The 21,924-nt window shown below is 42.2% G+C and overlaps 1 protein-coding gene across 5 annotated transcripts in view; it reads left to right on the top strand.

The window, feature by feature from the left end:
* Positions 1–21,562, top strand: part of LOC115179757 (zinc finger E-box-binding homeobox 2-like) — a 78,324-nt gene extending 56,762 nt beyond the window's left edge. For 2 of the 5 annotated variants that reach the window (XM_029741485.1, XM_029741483.1), the window contains 8 exons: positions 3,314–3,565; positions 7,568–7,636; positions 9,990–10,214; positions 11,339–11,553; positions 13,661–13,769; positions 14,114–16,194; positions 17,658–17,838; positions 19,476–21,560. In XM_029741485.1, the coding sequence (XP_029597345.1) occupies positions 3,314–3,565; positions 7,568–7,636; positions 9,990–10,214; positions 11,339–11,553; positions 13,661–13,769; positions 14,114–16,194; positions 17,658–17,838; positions 19,476–20,053 (3,710 nt within the window). In that variant the 3' untranslated portion in view covers positions 20,054–21,560. Of the gene's footprint in view, positions 1–3,310; positions 3,566–7,567; positions 7,637–9,989; positions 10,215–11,338; positions 11,554–13,660; positions 13,770–14,113; positions 16,195–17,657; positions 17,839–19,475 lie in introns of all 5 variants that reach the window. The other 3 variants (XM_029741487.1, XM_029741484.1, XM_029741486.1) reach the window with 3 other exon arrangements.
* The last annotated feature ends 362 nt before the right edge of the window (positions 21,563–21,924 follow it).

Here is a 21,924-nt window from a genome sequence, read left to right as displayed (position 1 = left end):
TAGTGTGAGAGTTAGGGTTTGTTTAACAGCTCGACAGTAAAACACAGTCATATTTTTGTTCTTAACACGCTGTTTTTTCTCTTTGGAAGAATCTTTTAGTTTTAGATGACTTGATAGGACTTTTTTTTTTATTATAAGGGTACAGAGAAACAGTCACAGTAGAAATATCGATTGTCAAATGTCTTTATTTGTTTTAAGAAAGATGATGAGATTCCAATCAGACTCCTTTTTTTTTGTCACTGACAATGAAAGCAGAACTCGCTCTCTCAACCTTCCACAAAAAGCTGTCATTATGGAAGGTTATAGACATCATAATCAATGCACTTTTGAAACTGCCCTCTGTGCTGGTATGCCTGACAGCCTAATACCAGAGTTCTGAAAGGGTTACGTCAGACATGTATAAGCCTGATATTAAGCAAGACTCAAGTGAGCAATTACAAGTGTCATTTTAATTATCTGTAAAAGTCGTTCCCCTTTATTTACCTCCAATCAGGAGAAAGAAGAAAGCTGGTGAGAATCAGCTGGTAACAGGTAGCATCAGTCAAAATGCCAGCTATAATTGCCTTTGTTGAGGGCGGCACTTAAACTAAAGCAGGAGAAAAATAGAAAGTGTCATCTGAAAGAAAACGTAGCCCTAGAAAGTAAACATGATGATTTCTTTGTCTATCTCATCTAGAAACACAAAAGATTGATTAGCGGTGAGGTATAGAACAAAATAATGGCAGAGTGTAGGCTAACATTAGTAGGTTCGAAATGACTTTGTTTCAGAGTACAATGCCCGACGTCAGGCTGGTGCTTATATTATACTGAGGCGTCTGTCAGAGATGTCACCTAAACAAAGCAGGCTTTCTGAAGTCAATGCTACTTGCTTCTTTGATTGACAAGTTGCACACTGTCATTTCTGTCTTCTCCAAGCACTTTGGTGAATAATGCTCTGTCTGATAGCCAATGTTCTAGCTTGGAGATCACGTCCAGTGAGCTCCCCTCTTCTACTCCCTACCTCTCCCCTAAAACACGTAGACCTGTATGGAAGCACAGATCCCCAATCTGGCGTTAGAAGCTTTTCATGGTTTGGTTTGGACAACTGTAGATGTCTAGAGGTTTGCAGGGAGTGGGGTGATCTTCACGTCTCCTCTATGTCCAAGGTCCATTGTCTCCAGGTCCGTTGCTCAATATTGAAGACGTCACATTGTAGCACCTCTTTTCATGCGTTAACCAATACGCTATACATAGACCTATAGTACACGGAAAAATTCCCTATGAGAGTTTTGGGGTGTAAAGAAAGGCCTTTTAAAACCTGTCCATCCTTAGATAATGTCATTCACCCCTCCTGGGTATTTGTCAGTATTCAGGCTGTGTCCAGAGATCAGGTCTGCAGGGGCGGGGTAATAGCTTCCCAGGCCTCCTGCTTCTTTGTTACCCCCTGCCGCCCGCCTGCTAGGCCACCCTTAGAAACCTGCCTGGGAGAAAGGGGAGTAGGGAGTCCACAGCACGTTGTGTTGCTAAGAAGGGGGGTTGGGGGGGGTTTGGGGGTTAGGGGTAAGTTGGGAAGGGACCAAAGGGGAAATATAATAATAATAACATATTATCAATTGTGGGCCAAGGTATATCGGGGACCACACAGCAGGAGTTTGAATGTCTCACTTTCTTTTTGGCTTTTCTTTGGCTTTCTCTTTTTTCGTGTCTGAGGGCATTACCCAGTCTGAACTTGCCTAAACCCTTGTGGTCACACCTCTTGAAAAGGTTTTGTTTCCCCCGTCAATTGGTATTCTAACCAGGTCAGCTGATTCTGCTGGCCCTGTCTACGCAGCCGTTTTCATTTTAATTTGCGCCTGTTGTTCGGAAGGCAAGTGCAGACCCGTGGATTATACAAAGATCATGTATGAACGTACTGTATATGCTCAACGTAATCTTATTTCTCTCCATAGTATATAACAAGAAAATATCTGATTTATTTTCCCTTCTCAGTTTTGGAAATTTGGAAGGTTTTAGAGTTTTATTTAGTAGTCATTTATAGCTACAGTACAGCAATTAAAACGGACCTTAAACATTTTTTGCACTCTGCTTTTTCCTCGCCTTCCCCTAGCCACATTTGAAATTGGTTCCCATGATGTCATACTCTGATTTCCCCCCTTTGTGGTTGTTTTGAGTCTGTTTCTCCAGAGTAGTGTTTTAGGAACTAGCGGTGAGGTGTGTGATGCGGTGATGTGGCGGTCCTGTTTCTCTCGCTGAGCTAATGTCCTGTGTTTATTCCTCTAATAAGTCTTTTGACTTCCTTCGTAGGACAGACAATTTATGGACCTTGTGTGTAGACTGGAGAGGCTAGAGAGACAGCCTTGTGAGGGCAGACTAATTCACAAACAGCCAACTTCAACTGAGTTCACTGCCCTTATTTACAGGTTGCCTATTTTAAGATAAGCTGCCATGTGTCTGGGACCAAGTGTTGTGGAATCAAGCGGGCCGCTACTTGTGTGAGTTATTTTAATACGGGGCTCGACTGCGCAGTATTTCCCTCCGCAAACCATGACTCATTGACAACACTCCCTGAAAAAGACAAGAGGAAAGGGAATGGAGGGAAAGGAGTGGGATGCAGGTCCTGTTTTGATTAAGTTAGGGGTGTTTTATACTGTATGTATTATTTCATCTATCATTGGAAAGATCTGATTTGACGGTTGATGTCTGTCAAGTTCTGGGGGAAAATACAGTACAGTAGGTGCGTCACTTACTTAAGGAGTGGTGAATGTGATGAAATGACTAGGGGTTAAGCCATTTCAATCCAGGGTGGTATGGCTATTTGACATTTGTAAATATCAGAAGTGCAGAGTATCTCTGCCACGTTGGGTATGCTTTAGATCTGTGAGCCCAACTGAAAGGTGTAGCTAGGTTGGCATCTCAGGCAGTCCACTGCGGGAGAAAATGTGTGGCTATTTTGGCGTGTCTACGTAGCAGCTGACTGACTCCACACAGCATGATGGTTAAAGTTACAGATTCCAGTCTGTCGCGGTGGGTGTTGTTGTATTTGGGATGTACCCCCACAAGAAAGGGCCCATGTCTCAAACAGGAATGGGTTTAAACCTGTAATCAAATAAAATCAACGTTTATAGGTCTCTTAAACAGTTTAGCAGATGTTATAACAGGTGCAGCGAAACGATTGTGTTACTTGCTCCTAACAGTGCAGTGCAATCATGACTTCATCTAAGGACATAATCCTCTTTGACCTTTTTTCCATTTCAGGGTCAGTACAATGAACACCAAACGCGAATTCCTCTGCAGTGACCCGTCTTGTTTTGTTTTGTGTTCTCCCTCATTGCAGCGTTGAATTATGAGAATGTGATGGATACTGGTTCAGAGACAGAGGATGAGGACAAGCTGTTGGTATCGGAGGAGGACGGCCTACTTAACGGGGTGGGCAGCCCTGCCAGCCTGAACCACCACGACGCTGGATCCCCGAGGGTGGGCCACACCCTGATGACAAAGGAGGATGAGGACGATGACATGAGGGACAGTGGAGTAGACCATGTCTGGCATGACAACGACATGCTGCACGCCTCAGTCGACGGTACTGGTGAGTGTCTCACACACACACACACACACACACACACACACACACACACACACAGAAGCGCGCGGATCACGGCCAAAATGTTTTTCCGATTTATTTGGTTTTCCATGAGATGATAGGTTAGCCAACTCCTCCCCCTCCACCACCACCACCTCCACAGTAACGGGGGCAGCGATTGGCCGTGCATGCCAGTCACAGGAAGTGTATGAGATCAAACCACATTTTGACATGCAGTGAGTTGACAGGGGCAAGCAGAGTCAGGAGACATTACTGTAACTTGACGATAAATAGGAAACGTATGACGGTGCCACTTAAGATTGCAGAGGAATGTTGGAGATTCCTACACCCCACATGACTGAAACTCACTCGGCCCGTCCCAACGCTAAATCTCGACCATATTTATTCTCATCTTTATCCTCACTTAAATAAACCAGAGTTATATAAGATGATATTAACAGATAGTTTTTCAATCATAAAATTAAGAGCATACATGACGTTTTCTAAGAATCGTCTCTTTTGATTGTCTATATTATCGCAATATGATCAGACTTTCAGTATGTGATTGATAAAGCTTCATTTGCTAATAATCTAGTTTAGATCATTTCAGGCAAGTGATACATACAACTTCCATTTTGTTTTATTTGGAGCATCACTGATAGCAGAGAGCCTAGTCATGGATGCTTGAAAGATAAATACTTTTAATTAGGGCTAGGGGATAATCATTAAAGGAAGCCAGACTGCTGCAAAAGTCATTAACAATCTTAAATGAAATTTTTATTTTTATGATAGCCATTTACATGTATAATAGGAGTCAATGATTCTTGCAGCGGTGTGACAGAAACAGAGTGTAGCGAGAACTCATGTAAGACACCCCATTTAAACGAGCCGGTGTTAGCTATTCATTTCTCCTAATGAACTGGGTTCTGTAGAGTGCTGAAAAGGGGAAATATTTCACCATCTAAAATGTTATTACGCTCCAAAAATGATCATCTATTGAAAAAGGAGGAAGTTCACTTTGGGGTTACTGATTATCGACGTACAAACCGGAAACATAATTGTCGTAGACAATCGATGTATTATTTTGCTCTGTTTATGGATATTTCTACTAGTGAAGGTTCATATGGGGTTTGATTCTTTAAAAATAGAAATGTTCCAATAAATCAAGATCAAAAATAAACAAGTAGTCAAAGCGTACAGTAATTGTTTATTTGATAAAAGCCTGTGGTGCCTTAATGTCTGTAATTCAACTATGTTGCAATTCCCAGATAATCTGCTTCGCATGTGATAAAACGTCGTCTGCCATATTTCTGAGACCTTGTGTAGTTAATTAGTGCAGATGATGGGAGTCTTCTCTTTCCCAAGCTTGTGGGCATTATGTTTGACTGTCCTTTTTCCTCTTTCACGGTGCCTTACTGTCTACAATGATACCTCAGCACATAACTTTACCCGGAGATAAGCTGTGCTTTTCTCCCCTGCCTTTTCTACGTCAGCTTTAGTACTCTGTCCAGAGGATGCAGGTTTTGAACAGAAGAGCACTGCAAAGGTTTCTTAGCTGTGCCTTTCCGGTGCCAGCGCAATCAGAGTTTTGTGTTCTAGAATGGTCCTTGACATTCTTTCATCCCACAATGGGGTGGTGGACGCAGTGGGCTGGAATACATGACATCACTATCACACTATCATTCTAAAAGAAATCACCTGCATTCTCCCCTTTCTGCCCTTGTCTCGTTCTTCTCCTGGCCCGGCTCCGTTCAAGGACGTTCAGAGAACTAACAGAAAGGAGGAGGAGGACCTTTGTTTTTATTGCACCCTGTTCCACTGGTAACTGGCCATAAAAATAGGAATGTTTTCAAAACAAACAGCATCAATGGCGTTAAGTAAATAGGTGGACTTATGGCAGGGGAAAGGTATTCTGGACCCCTCCTAGGTCGCAGTCAGAAACTTAAACATCGTCCTTCAGTGAGGTGCAGGCCTTCTCTCACACTCCCCCTCTCCTTACATGATTTATCAGGTAGAGACAGACAGAGAGAGCAGACTGGCTCTCAACTCCCATTACACTTTCAACTATAAAAACTGTCTCTCTCCAATGGATGTGTAGCTGTCAGAAGCAATAGAAATGGCCCAAAAAGGATCTGTGCAAAGGGCCATAGAAGTGAGGTAGGTGTAAGTGGTCTTAGCCTACCTCCTGCTGGAAGTTCTCTCAGTCTCATTCCTTGACCACATACAGATTATAGGGACTGTTCAGGGTAAAGAGGGGACAAAAAGCAAGTCCCCACTTGTGCTCCTTGAGTCATATCAAAAATATGCAGTGAAATTGGATTACTAAAGGCTGCGAAAACCAAAATGGCTGCATCCGTGAAAACTCTCCCACTTTCCAGGAAAAAGAAACATGAGGGCAAGAGGAAAAGAGAGCTTGATTAACATTCAGTAAATTATAAATGACAAAAAAGTAACTATTCATATATGCTGGTCTCTTAAACACCAGAATTATATTTGTGGCTGTGGTGGAGGATTTTTTTGATTGCTCACAATACTCCAGTGTATCTTCAACAATATTGCTAAAGGGCCATTTCCTTAGAGTGCAGCCTGGTTTGATGTCATTACTGAGAAGACAACGGCACTCCAAACCCCCTCGTATGCAAATGAAAATGGCTGGCAAGTTTCTCCACCACACAGTCAAGCTTCGTGTCAAGGGAAAGTTGAGTACTTTTCATTCAAAAGAGTAAAAAAAATTATCTGAAGCTATTGGCTGTTTAAAAAAAAATCTGTTTAGTGCAGAAGGAAACCATCTCACTTCAAGCGAAAGAAACAGAAAAAACCCTGTCTTAATGATTGAAAGGAACCAAACCATTAAAACAACAGATTTTTCACTCTACACCAAAAAAATATATTATTTTTTTATTTTTTATTTTTTTATTATTATTATTATTATATTTTTTTTTCTGCATTTGATTCGTGATAGCTAATTCACTTTTTATTCTGAAGATTTTACACAGCTTGTCAGCTACTTTTCAAACTCATTTCCAAAATGTTTTCTGTTAAGTCCAAGATGCAAGAGACAGTAAAGAAGAGAAATCCTCTATTCCCTTAATCCATTGATTTGTTTGTTTACCCCTCCATGGCAACACAGTATCCTTGAGACCATAGAAATCACATGGCTAAAACAAACAATCCTGTTGCTGCAGGATTATATTCAAAGACAGGAGCCATTTTTATTACCAGCCACTATCTTCTCGGAAGTACCTTGATTTAATTTTCAAAGACAGGACGGAAGAAAGGAGTCACAGAGGACTCCTTAAGTTAATTGTCTGTGGACATGAACACCAACAGTGTCCCCTTGTTCGCCGCCACCTATACGGCAAGAGAATTTACCCACCAATGTCCAAAGTTGTTCTCTCCCTTGTTTATGAGCCTGTCTGTCAATCTGGGGTCCTTTATTTATGGCTGTTTTACCTGTGCCAGGACAAAATGCAAGTCTGCCTTTGGTGTTCCTAAGACTATGCATTACGCTGATTGGTAATAGAGTCTAAGCCCACAGCCCACGTTTTTCTGAGAAAACCCCCCTGTATAGTTTGTCATTTTTTCTGCCGCATGTAGATTGTTAGTAGTGTCACAGTGAGGGAATAACAACTGCAAGGCCTTTTGTGCCGGTTACTCCTGTCTGATTGTTCAGGTGGATGGGGCTGGCTTTTTAAATTAATCTTTCTTTCTGGCGACTCTCGCTACCCCCGGAATGGCAGAGCAGCTTTCTTTCCCACTGCTTGTTGTTGTTTTTAAGGTAAATAAGGCTCTGTCTGGTCCTGATGATAGCATTCATTTAGAATGCCACACAAAGCCTCGGCACAGTGCAACACAGCAAGCCCTTTATATCTTTGTACCTTCCTCTGAAGGCTTCATTGTGAGGCTTGGGTTTGCTTGGTACACTACAGCACGGAACATTGAACTGAACTTCTCTTCTCCTCCTCTTCCCTTCTTCCTCCCCTCCTCCCTCCCCCCTTTTCTCCACAGATGAAATGAAAGATGATTATGACACTTTGGGGCCTGACGCCACTCTTCAGACAGTTGGAAACGGTACAGGTGAGTTGATTTAATCCATTGTGAGGAGATTTGATGTACAGATGTAGGATCTTAATTTGATCACCCTGTTGTAGAATAACTTTCCTGCAATGAAGGAAATGTAAAACTTGTAGGGCCGGTTTCCCGGACACAAATTAAGCATAGTCCTGGACCAAAATGTATTGTAATCCATGTAATTATAATCCACATAATAATTCACATTTCCTGTCGCTGCAGGATTATTTTCCTGCTGTAGCAAACTGGCTCAAATGAAGATCCTACATCTGTATTGTGTTGAAAGACGAGGCCGAGACCAACCACCCTTCCAATCCTTGTGTGGGTGGCTGTGTGTCTCTGTGTCCGTGTAGAGCATTAGTGTCCCTGCATGGTCCTTTCTACACAAAACTGTGGAACCAAATCCTACCTGCCATTTTTAATTAAGTAAACAAAGCTGATTTCCACCCACAAGTCTCTTGGGCATTAAGTTTTCCCTCCATGATATCATCCTGACCGCTGCTGACAACTGGCCTCGGCACCGTTTGAGTAAACACTCACCACATAAAGGGAATCCTTCCTTAGGAATCTTCTATTCTTCTTTTAATTTATTTATATATTTTTTTGATTTTGTCTATGTGTGTGTGTGAGCGCACACATGTGTGAGCGTGCGTGCATGCACACGCATTCCTGCACACGCGGTCCTGTGCATGTGTGGTGACTTTTTTGTGTGTGGAACTTTAGACATCGCGAATGTTTCCATTCAGGACATTAAGGTCGTGGAAACAATGTAGTGGCACTGCATTGGAACACAAAACCCACCACTGGATTACATGTGATTTCATTTAAGAAATGAAAATTGTAAGCACTCTTTTATCCAGGTGATTTCCTCTATTACAGAGAAGAAAGTAGCCCCTCTTATTTTAGAAGGGACATTTCAAAGGAGTCGCTACGAGGTTGAGCTTGTAGCTTGTTGGCAATACAGCGACTTCCTAAATTGCATTTCATTTGCAAAATCAAATGAGTCTATATTTGATCTTTTTAATGTATTTTTAATCCTTAAGATACATATTTGTTTAACGGTGAGTTGTGAATCCAGCGTCGAGAGTTCAAGCATCCTCACAGTTTTGTCTCTAAATTCCATTAGATGATTCTCAAATTGTTCCCACAAAGTCCTAATGAGAATGCAGGAAATTGAGCTGCCTAGTTAACAGTTGTTTCATACGATTTAATAAAAGATCCTTTGGCACCAATGACATTTTCATGCCACTTTTGACAACCAAATCCACTACCTTGACCTTTCACAAATTGGGCCCATAAAATAATCACTGCCAAACAAATCACAATATAAAAATGTACCTTGGCTTGGAAATGTCTAATTAAATAAGTAACTATCTAAATCCAGTCAAATAAAACAGTTTGTGTGACTTCCCGTAACATTTAGCACAACAATGTGATATGTGACAAGTGTTATAACAGTGATATGATAGGGGGTAACAGAATATAGACTTGCCTCACATTTTTGGAATGCTGTATAGTATAGCTTTGAATGAACGTGAACCTTTGAGGGTCTATCATCTTCTGTTGACTAATGAAGGTTGCAGATTTTGATTGGCTTTGTTTGCTATTGGAGCCACAGCTATCTCTACTCTGCAGCTTTGGGATTCCCCAAAGAGAAGGGACTGGATAATATGAGAAAACACATAATGTGTGACTTCAGCAATTTCAGAAAGGCGGCTTTAAAAAGTATTTTCTTGACTATGGTTAAAGCTTTTTTTGTGCAACATTGTGGTTTGTCCTCAGTAATCTGTTCCGCAGCCAATCAACTAACCAGAGCCCTTTTATTGACCCCTTGTGTGGAAGTCAATACACAGGGAATTTGTTTGTACTGTTGCTACCCAATGTGTAAATAAAATGTTAATCGAGAGGCTTAAACACTGAGGCTTGATTAAATAGATGGATGTCTTTCGATAATCTCAAAGATTCAAAATTGTAAAATACAAATTATTTTCATTTCAAGTATGATACGGAAAATTAGAAGTCATTTGACCAGTTTAAATTGTATTCCCCACATTTATTGTGTAACTGGTAATATGTTTCAAGTAGATGCAGTATGTTTATCTAAAATACTTTCCCCATCATTTAAGGTGGTCCTTCAACTCATATTTCTTGTTTTAGAGGCTGTTGTGTGACAAGATAAAACAGTAATTCAGATGTATTCTTAATGTCTGTTGTGGCGTTCCTTCATCACATTTAGACCTGACATGTTCCCTGTTTTGCTGTAACACACATTTCTCTTGGGGAATTTTTTTGAAACCCATCTCTCTCTCTCTCTTTCTCTCTCTCCCTCCTCCTTCTCTCGTTCTCTTCTTCTTTTCAGTTAAGAATGTTGTTGATTGCACTTCCGAGTTTGAGGAGTTCTTCGCTAAGCGTAGCAAGCTCCAGGAGGAAAGCCTGAGCGAGAGCCACAGCCACGTGGTCAGCATCGCTGAGTACCTGCAGCGGGGCGACACTGCCATCATTTACCCAGAAGCACCCGAGGGAGAGGAGCTGTCCCGTCTGGGCACGCCCGAAGCGTCGGAAACAAACGGCCAGGAGGAAAATGGTAAGAATCCATAGACCAGCCAGGGAGGGCAAGAACAGAACCAGGGACAGGGGCTGTATGTATGAAGCGTTTTAGAGTAGGAGTGCTGATTTAGGATCAGTTTTGCCTTTTAGATCACAATGAATAAGATTACACGGACAGGGGTGAGCTAGGGCCATATGTTTGAAGCGGTTTAGAGTAGGAGTGCTGATCTAGGATCAGTATTGCCGTTTAGATCACAATGAATAAGATTACACGGACAGGGGGGAGCTGATCCTGGATCAGCACTCCTACTTTGAGACTCTTGCTACATAACGTCCCCAGAAGAGAACAGAGCAGCAGTGGTGTGGCTGGACTCTTCTTCGGTGTCTGTGGCTCAGTGACATGGGCAGCTGTTGGTCTCACAGATTCTTCACTGGATGCCTCTGTGTTTACCTTCGGTCCTTCAGTCTTTAAGCAGCAGCAGCTGCCAGAGGTCTGAAATAAGATAGTACACCTCTCAGACCCCGGGGGAACAGGGATTGAATTAGAATGGATTTATGATACGTACTTCAGAAATTATGAAAGTGTGGGGAAAAAAATGGTATTAAATAAGCCACTTGAAAGCAATTAGGCGAGGGGACTATGGTTAAGGGGAGCAAGGAAGGACGAGGGGGGAGGGTGGGTGAAGGTAGTGTTCTTAAAAACCAGGTCAAGGTGCTTTATTTCAGACTGACATTTGTAAAATATCAGTGTAAGAGTTAGATATCATGTTTAGTTTGTGTCTTAAATCAAAAGTCAAAGATAAAACACAATTGCTTAAGATAAAAGTATGTTATACAACACATTCTCAAGTGTATAGGTCAGTTAAAAGCTCATTCAAATTAGTACGTGTGAATTTTCACGTCTTAGTATGTGATATAAAAAAAGGAGGGGGCAGAGTCTGTGTGTGTGTGTGTGTGTGCGTGTGCATGTATGTGTATGTGTGTGTCAGGGCATGGATGCCAGCCTGAGACGATGGTACTCTGTAGAGCAGATTGCAGTGATACCTCCCATACCATTCCGGGCAGTACGCCCATTAGCTGCCATTGATTTGCTGACCTTTTGGACCGCTTTCTCTCCCCAACCCCCCTTCCTTTCTCTCCCCCCCCGTCTCCCCTACCCAGACCTGCCACCTGGAACTCCAGATGCTTTCGCCCAACTGTTGACCTGCCCCTACTGCGACCGGGGTTACAAGCGCTTGACATCGCTCAAGGAGCACATCAAGTACCGCCACGAGAAGAACGAGGAGAACTTTGCCTGCCCCCTGTGTAACTACACGTTTGCTTACCGCACTCAGCTTGAGCGACATATGGCCACGCACAAGCCCGGCAGAGATCAGGTGAGGATCATATGCCCTCGTTTGTTTTGGGGGGGTTACACTTTTCAATCACTTTCAGGATCATATGCCCCTATCACTTCATTTCTAATGTGCTATGATCCCTTGGAGGAAATTATATAATTTTGATTGGCAGTCATTATTAATTTTTCACGACATTTTGAAGATGCAGATCTTTTAATGGTAATAACTTTAATTGAGGCCCTAAATGGTTTTTTGATGGCCCCGTCTGATATGATTTTGCCGTCTTATGTTCACGATCGAATGATTATGTTAATTTCCAATTGAGACATTTTATCTGCTCCTCAATTTCACTTCAACTAGTAGATTTTATGTTCTTTAAAATCAAGCGTTTCCTTTATGCAGTACTATGTCATACATTCCACCATTTACCTTACATTGCGTAAACAGAATCAACATGTACACTTATTATTGAGTCTCACTCACTCTCAATGTATTTTTTTTTATATAAACTAACCTGGGAATTTGTTGGCAATTTCCATGCATCACATCCAACTCCCTGTGTGGAAGAAAAAACACCTTCTATTCATAGACGTTACATTTGCTTGCCAACCATGTTTAAAAATAAGTGAATCTGAACAAAACCGGTAGTGACAAGTTAAGTCCTCTTGGGGTAAAAAAGAAAGAAGAAAGAAAGTAAAATATGTTGTGAAGTTAGTGAATCATTGTGGCATCGCTTACAGGCAAGTCCCAATCCAATGTCCTGTGAGAGCTGTCTCTACCTAGGAAAAGATGCCCTCGCCATAAACACCATACAAAATTCTAAAATAACCTATAACTCTCCTTGTCCAATTAACCAATCAAGAGAAAATGTGTCATTAATACGAGCCAATAATATTTGAATACCCAGCCCATGCGCCCCGACAACAACATCCAACATCCCATCCCTAACCTTCCCTGAGTCATGTAGGATAGCAAGTCCCCCTCCCCAAAAAACACATTTGCCGGTGTTGGTGCCATTGACAATTAGGGTTAGAGAATGATTTTATCTTATTGGCACAACTAAAGTTTACTGCGGTCCTCAGAGGGAAGCAGCGGGAGCCAAAGCAGCTGTTGCTGTTTGTTTATGCAACTCAGCAACATACGAGCGGTGGGGTCCCTGACTGGCGCTTGGCGGCCCCACCGACAGACAGACCCACTCCTGCTCGATCTTTGAAGGTTGCTGCCGTTTGAACAATCCTCCCTGTGTCCTCCCTTACGCCATCTGTCTCCCCAGGAATGTGGGTAGAGTCAGCACACCCCAGCAGTTGTCAGGCTGGATCAGGACGCTGGCTGCTTCTTTCTGCTATGCCTGCCTGCGTAGCGAGTGCTGCTGAGAGATCTTTTGTATTGCCTAAGCATTTAACATGTTCACCTCCCACTCAGAATTAATTGTGCACGCCTGGTATGCCCCCCATTTACACGTACACTGTTATTGTTGTTGTTATTACTATTATATTTGGATTTTTAAACAGGCAGAGGCCTCCCCCTGTTTGAATTGCAAATTGGAGGGGCTGCAACTGATGTTTACCTTTGAACAGAGAATCAAGGCCTAGGCCCATCCTATCCAGCATAGTCTAAGATTATTAAAGAGACGTTTGAGGATTCAAATGATTAGTGGGAATCTGTTCCAATTAAGACATTTCAACATTTATGGAAATGTAATGTTTCTTCATGTATAATTACTGTTGTATGTAGGTATGTGAAATACAGGGAAGGACTTCTTGTGAAATAGTCAGAATATCTTTTGAGTGATTACCCCAAATGAATAAGATTAGATTGCTTGTCTCTAATGAGGGGGAAACTATATTAAAAAAGAGCCCCTTTCATTTATTTTATTTTATTGGCTGCCAAATTCTAAAGGCATGCTTCCTGGGCTCGAGAGCCAGGAAATGAAAAGGTATGTGATTCCCTCTGTTATCAGCGCCACTCTTGTACTCTCTCATTGGAGTTGGAAGTAGAAAGAGGCAAGATGGGCTGTGTAGCAACGCGAGACATTTGGCTTGTCGGTCGATTGCACCGAGGGCTGATTGTGATTATTTAGTGAACTCTTTTTCCCCTGTAATGTTGTTAGCAGAACTCATGTCAATACCTGCTTCTTTCTCTATAGCACCAACTGCTGAACCAGGGAGCTGGCAACCGCAAGTTCAAATGCACAGAATGTGGCAAGGCCTTCAAATACAAGCACCATCTGAAGGAACACCTGCGGATTCACAGTGGTGGGTAGCAAGGGGGCCTGTGCACTCCTCTTTGAATAAGCATAACCTTGATTTAAGACTGCGGTGAACTTCACAGGGTGTACAAAAATCGATTGCCTTTTTCTTTTCTCTCTCCCACTGTTCCAATGGATGACTTGAGCTACTTTGTTTCCTTCTATCTGCCAATCTCACAATTGAGCAGTTCAGTGTTTACACTTTAATTTGGCATTCATTAAAGGTGTTCATTGTTGATACATTTTCCCTTAGCCCACTTGTAATTAATAATTGAGAATATGTGCGTTCATTATGCCATTCTAAATGTGTTCATGGCAGATCTTTTTAAAAGTATACGTTGTCTCTTTCAGGTGAGAAGCCATACGAATGCCCGAACTGCAAGAAGCGCTTCTCCCACTCAGGCTCCTACAGCTCTCACATCAGCAGCAAGAAGTGCATCGGCCTTATAGCAGTCAACGGGAGGATGCGCAACAACATGAAGACAGGCTCTTCCCCTACATCAGCCTCGTCCTCCCCCACTAACACCGCCATCACCCAGCTGAGACACAAGCTAGAGAACGGAAACGGCAAGCCCCTGGGCCACCACCAGGACCAGAACAACCACCACCTGAACATCAAAACAGAACCACTAGACTTCAACGACTACAAACTCATGATGGCCTCCCATGGCTTCGGCGCACCTGGGCCCTTCATGAACGGAGGGATGGGGGGAAATAGCAGCCCGCTAGGGATCCACTGCTCAGCCCAGAGCCCCATGCAGCACCTGGGGGTGGGGATCGAACAACAGCTCCTTGGTTACCCGTCCCTGAGCAACAACCTGAGCGAGGTCCAGAAGGTGCTCCAGATCGTGGACAACACTGTGTGCAGGCAGAAGATGGACTGCAAACCGGAGGAGATCTCCAGGCTCAAGGCTTACATGAAGGAGCTTGGGAACCAGATCGAGGAGCAGAAACAGGGACTGGCGTCACAGGGGGGTCACCAGGTTGGTCTTCCAGTCGTCAGCCATAACGGTGCCACTAAAAGCATCATCGACTACACATTAGAAAAAGTGAACGAAGCCAAAGCTTGTCTCCAGAGCTTGACCACGGACTCAAAGAGACAAATTAGCACTATCAAACGTGAGAAATCCAACCACATGCTAGATTTAGGTACAGAGGATAAGATGCATGAGAACAACATTATGTTTACACCCTTTTCTTGCCAATACTGCAAAGAAGCCTTCCCAGGTCCAATTCCCTTGCATCAGCATGAACGTTACCTGTGTAAAATGAATGAGGAGATCAAGACAGTTCTCCAGACTAGCGAGAACCTTATGCCCACAAAACAGGGGATGTTTACTGAGAAGCATGCCCTCCTGCTCTCGTCCATGCTGTCTGAGAAAAGCCCCATCAACCCGTACAAGGACCACATGTCAGTGCTCAAGGCCTACTTCGCTATGAACATGGAGCCCAATTCAGAGGAACTACTGAAGATCTCCATAGCGGTCGGCCTTCCTCAGGAATTCGTCAAAGAGTGGTTCGAGCAGAGGAAAGTCTACCAGTACAGCACCCCAAGAACTCCACCACTAGAACAACAACGAAACAACCATGCAGATATAGTTCTAGCCTCAAACAACCATAACCACGCTCCCACTAAAGACTCAATGGCAGCTAGATCCCCAGTATCCCTGATCAAGGCTAATGACCGTGACCGCAACCGTGACCACCATATCATGTCCCCCTCCATTGCAGAGCTCCATAACAACGTCAACAACTGTGAGAACCAACTCAGACTCATGAAAGCCAACACGTTCAGTGGACACACCAAACACATGGGTGACCACTCCAAATTGGACCACCTCTCAAGGAGCAGCACACCGTCTCCTTTGAACCTTTCCTCCACATCTTCCAAAAACTCCCAGAGTAGCTCATATACTCCAAACAGCCTGATGTCTGAGGACCTGAATCTCAACATGAACCTGTCTGAACAACCACTGGACCTGTCACTGCCAAAGCTCATGAAGGAGCCCAAACACGCCATGACTGTGAAGAGCAGACCTAAACTAAACAGTACGAACCACCATGACCACTCCAGTGTTCCCTCCCCACGAGAACACTTCGAAGAGCCACTTAACCTGGCCTATCTCAAGAAGGAGTTTGAAGCCAGAGGCCAGAACCACCTCAATGGAGACTTCAACAAAAGCACCAGTCCCTTGTTCGGGATGAACCCCTTCGGTGCCAAACCGATGTACACGTCGCTTCCGCAACAGACCGCGTTCCCACCTGCCACCTTCATGTCTCCAATGCAGGCCAGCATGCCTGGGCTGAGGCCATACCCAGGGCTGGATCAGATGAGCTTCCTACCACACATGGCCTACACTTATGCAACAGGAGCAGCTACCTTTGCTGAGATGCAGCAGAGGAGAAAATACCAGCGAAAGCCTGGTTTCCAGGTAAATAGATAAGCCACTTGTGGTTTAGTTTTTAAGCCTCCGGTTTATCCTCTCCCCTCCCCCCCCCTCTCTCTCTCTCCCCATCTTTAACCCCTTTCTCTCTCTCTCTCCCTCTCTCTCTCCCTCCATCTCTACCCCCCCCACCTCTCCTCTCAAATTCTCTAAAATGATCTGCTCATTGTGCCACTAATTAAAAGGTACTCTAATGAGCTCAAATGCTCACCTGCAGCACATTGAACCAGGGAGAAAACACAGTCAGGTAGATAACCAGCTGTCAAACGAGCCTGGAGTTGTTCAGTTCTCCAAGCAGGCGTCATTAGCGATATCAGCATATAATTGCTGTTTCAGAAGAGGTTATGATGTGGGGGATTCAGTTGTTGCCAGACTCCACCGTGAATTGTCCTCACCGCAGAGTGCAGGCAGCATCACGTCTCCAACTGTTCAGTGTAGTCTATTCCAGAGTAAAACGTAGACTACATACCCTTTAAAATCAATCTGTCTCAGCCTAGTTTATTTCATTTTTTTTTCCTTAGGTGTTTTGTGTCGTGAATTGTGTGAGGGAAATAGTGTACATGATCTGTGCAATAGGAAAAGGGTAAGCCCTGGAGCTGCACACAGCACAGAGGATCTGACTCCAACTCCAATTCTCTGCCACTTTCTTGTATTTTTATTTTAAAGAGATTAGCACTCTAAAGCCAAAATGAGTTTCTACATGCAGGTTAATAATGCACAGCCTCCATGTTCATTCCCACTGAATGCTGAAGGCTGTTTAACATAGAGGGAACCATTTTGATAAAAAAGTATTAATAATGTTTCCTATTCTAAGTTATTAAATTAGATTTTTTTTAAATACAGCTACGGGCATTTAGCTCAAATTGATGGCGGAATGATAGTAGCTCTGTTCTTTAAAAACAGTGTAAGAAAGAAAATGTCCCTGCCAAAGGAGTCATTGTCAGACCAGAGCGATCACTTCTTAATGAGAGCAATGGTGCTTCTCAATATTGGTCATTTAGAACACCTCTTGATTTAATCATTATGAGTTGGAAATTAGAAGAATATGACAATATGCCCCGCAAAGGGCTTTCTCTTATTATTATGACCTTCTAATGTAATAATATTTCCCCCAATTCATTTAAGTCTATGCCTATCGGGTTCATTTTCCCTTATAAAGAACAGATACATATAGAATTAAAACTCTTTCATGTATAACATTAGACTGATGTGGATTCAAATATATGGAGATTTAAAAAAAAAAATAACATTCAGGGTAGATTCTCCACCATTACCATGTAGCCTGCCGTTTATATATTAATTTGTTCATTTACACCTGAGCTCTGTATTGGAGTGTTCGTAATTAGGTCAAACAGTAAGTTCCGTTCTGTCTTTCATTCAGGTAAACATCAGGAGGTACTGTACCTGTACTTAGCTGACACGTGTGGATTGATAAATGTGTCATTTTCTAGGGGGAGCTGCTAGACGGAACAGCAGATTATATGTCAGGACTGGATGACATGACCGATTCAGACTCCTGTCTGTCCCGGAAGAAGATCAAGAAGACAGAAAGTGGTATGTACGCGTGTGACTTGTGCGACAAAACATTCCAGAAGAGCAGTTCCCTCCTAAGACACAAATATGAACACACAGGTATATACTGTTCTGGAACACTTATTTTACCCCATTGCTTTTATTTCTAATGTTTTGTGTTACTAAACCCTTTCAATTGTTTCATTTGGTTTATTCCCCACTTCTTTCTTGCTTTGTTCTTTTTCAGTTGTATGTAAATCGAGACCTAACTTGTTTCTTCATTGACAGGGGTGAGGAGATATACTTACTAAAATATGTAGAGCAAGACATTACATTATCGGGGTTATGCCAGAAATACCTTTCTCTGAATATATAAGCTCCATACTTAAATCAAAATGGGGTAGGAAGTTCCTAACTAAATGTTGTGTCATTGCTTTGCATAATGCATGAGGGCACTGTCTGAAGTAAATGTCATCCTTGGCCGTTTCTAATTATATTCATCACATGCTACTTTATTAACCCTATTATGATGTACAAAACACACTAAGCGTACCCACATATATGACTTATAAAGAGACTGAGACAGACTGCTGACAGTATCACTTGACCAAAACGGTCCTTTGTTGACTATTACTCTAATCAGCGATAGATCGGTTTAACCCATCGAACATTTGTGTGTTGATGACCTTTTTTTAATTATTTTTTTTACACTTCTCACAATGAAACTCTTTCGTTGAGTTGCGTCATTCTTTACACACATGACTATATGCAGCACGCAGCAGAACATGTTTGATGTAGCCTGCAGTTGATCTGGTTGTGGTATTAGGAGGTGTGTGTTGCGAGAACGACGGTTATGGAAGGTGTCGAAGGCACTCCGGGGCTATTTGTGGCTAGGAATTGGCCAGATGTGTTGGTGTCTGTGCTTGGTGGCACAAGTGGTGTCACGAGCTGATTGAAATGCCAAAGGAGAAACTCTGTCTTATGATTTGTGTCAGATAGACTGTTATATTTCCGGATGTGCTGAGGTGTAGTAAATTCAAAAAGGGGTGCAACTGTCCCCAACTCCCCACCCCATGATATAAACCATGACCAGCCACCATTGCTGGCTGCTGGGGGAGTTTTTATTTAGCCAGATCATTTGGTAGCATGATGTAATGAAATGTCACTCCGTCAATGTAGGGCGGCTCGAGTTTCTCGTCTCACACTTTTGCATTCAGGGTACCCCATCTTACATGGTGAGTAGAGTAGAGATGAGTCCCAATATAATTGAGGGACAGAGGCGTCTAGAAACTAGAATAATTCTTCTGAGATGATCAGGGTAGCCATAGGAGTCTCTTGTTCAATTTTCATCTCCTATTTGTTTACTTATTTGTCACAGCTTTCTGTTTGTTTAGTTTGCGATGGTTTATTTACGTTGCATCCATCAGTGTGGCACTTACGCCGAAAATAAGTGTTTGTGATTCTGTTCCTCCGTGCTTTAGCGATAGGAGGGAATTTCATAATGTAAACACACGACAGACCCTGTGGTTTATTTAAGCTGTTTATCTCCTCATTTGGAATAAACAAATAAGTTATGACACGGTTAGCATTGAAATTGTAATGATAGTTCAAGTTGCTTCGTACCATTCGAATCATCTGAATGTACTTTTAGTTTGTGTTTGTTCTCCTCCTGATGTTTATAATTGTGTGAAATGTAGTAACAAAGTAGCGAGCTGGAAAACTCATGTCTGCTTTCCTCTCCCTTTGTGTCTCCTCAGGTAAACGGCCACACCAGTGTCAAATCTGCAAGAAGGCATTCAAACACAAGCACCACCTTATAGAACATTCACGACTGCACTCGGGCGAGAAACCGTACCAGTGCGACAAGTGCGGGAAGCGCTTCTCTCACTCCGGCTCCTACTCCCAGCACATGAACCACCGTTACTCTTACTGCAAGAGGGAGGCAGAGGAGAGGGAAGCGGCCGAGAGAGAGGCCCGGGAGAAGGGCCACCTAGAGCCCACAGAGCTACTATTGAGCCGGGCTTACTTACAGGGCATGACTCCTCAGGGCTACCCTGACCTGGAGGACCGCGAGGGCATTCTGAGGGAAGGAGGGATGAACGGAGGAATGAGAGATCGTCAGAAGGAAGTTGAAGGAACGTACGCGAAAATAGGACGTAGGGAAGAGGATTTTGAGGAGGAGGAAGAGGAGAGCGAGAACAAGAGCATGGACACAGATCCAGACACGTTGCGGGATGAGGAGGAGAACGGCGAGCACTCGATGGACGATAGTTCGTTGGACGGGAAAACAGAAACCAAATCGGATCACGAGGACAATATGGAGGACGGCATGTAATAAAACTACTGCATTTAAAAAGCTTCCTATCTTACTTTTCCGTTCAGTATTGTTACCTGCTTGGTTTTAAACGCTGCTGTGTTGAAGCTGTACATGCACGTGCCTGAAGCTTCTAGGAAGCTTTGTATTGAAGGACTCAAGGAGTGGTGGTTGTACATGTCTGCTCAAGGAGACATTGATTTGAAGTTTGATTTTGGGGTGGGGGGGGGGGGGTGAATTGTGTAAGAAAATGCTGCATTATGCAAAAATGAATAAATGAATCCTTTTTAAAAATTGTACAGTATTAAGGCCTAAAAATATGTGTGGTGCTAACATCCTAAAAACTCTGTGTTCCATAGTCTTTATAGCACAAACTAGTGACTTGTACAAATTGCACTTCGCTTCTATAATCACTACAAAAATAATAAAAAAGTATTGCCTATGTATATATTTATACAGTGTTGAATAAAGCACTAGTGTCCACGCTACAGTCCATCAGTTGTATTACTTATCTTTCACTTAATGTGTTGTCTATAGTTTTGCCCTGTCGTCAGGCCAGCTAGCCACACAGTTTTAGGCCTCAGAATTTCTCTGTGAAGGAACTTAACAGATATTACCTGTTTGATTTTAAGATACTGAAGTCTTAAAGAGACCTTGAAATGAAGGGAAACGGTTTTGGCAGTACAGTACAGTAGATGGAAGGATCATGTGAACAATGAAGGAGAAAGCCTTTGTAAGGTGTTTTTGATAAGAAAAAGCCTTATATGCAAACCTTTTAATCTGTGTGTTTCTGCAAGTGCCATCCTTGTATTGTGTGAAAGGAGGGTGACATGTTACCTCTTCACCAGCTTCGGTATTAAGAGATAGCTCACCTTGATCTTTCAAGCACCCATGTCAGTATTAGGACACTAGGCAGCAGCTCCTTAGTTTACATATGTCTGTGCAATTTTCAGGTTTATTTCATTAACTTTTGTCAGTATTACACCAAACAATTTTTTGAAACATCAAAATTGCATTCATTTTGTTTGTAGGTTGAATAACATTTTATTTATGTGGCCCATTTTATATTTCCTAATTTTATTTATTTCATACTGTAGTGTACAGTATTATAGTTCTTCAATATATAGATATATTTTAGTAAAAATGAACTTGGCGTTGATCATTGGGGCAAATTTTACGTAAAGAGAGCATTTATTGTGTTTTGAAACATTAATTGTGAAATGCAAATTTTCAACTATATTATTTTGTTTTATTTCCTTTATTTTCCAATTACTGGAAATTCCAAATTTGGGAACTTTTATACAATATTGTGAAAACACTGTATTTTTAACTAAAAAAATTCCACTTTCTTCATCTTTTTTTTTTTTTGCAAAAAAAATGAAGAGGGACTGTTAAGATACAATGTATGATACCATGACTGAAGAAAATCTTTCCTGAAATGTCTTTGTAAAAGTATTATTGAATTTTTAATTTGTAATTTCTCTTGGAAATGACCATGCTCGAATAAAAGTAGCCAAATTACAAAACACAAATGCCTTATGTTTACATTTTTTTGTGCTTTTGTAGCAGTGCTCGAGAACCACATAACTACACCTGTCACTCAGAAAAGGAGTCGTCTGAAAGTAAAAGACCCACATTCCCCCAAAATTGGGAGTTTGCCTCGTATGATTTCAACTTTTCACATACTGAGTCACACAATAATTCATTATTTTTATAATTATTTTCAATACTTTTATAACATTCAATAGACTGAATGTTTGTTTAATGACAGTCACATTACCAAGAGAGAAAAAAAAGCAAAGAAACAAATTCAGTCATTAAAATGAAAGGTGGACGCCAGCTACTGTAAAAGTACTTTCGTGTGAAGATACTTATAGCTATTAACCGCTCAC

Source organism: Salmo trutta, chromosome 39 (genome assembly GCF_901001165.1).
Source record: "Salmo trutta chromosome 39, fSalTru1.1, whole genome shotgun sequence".
Lineage (NCBI taxonomy): Eukaryota > Metazoa > Chordata > Actinopteri > Salmoniformes > Salmonidae > Salmo > Salmo trutta.
This window is presented reverse-complemented; position numbering and strand designations above follow the sequence as displayed.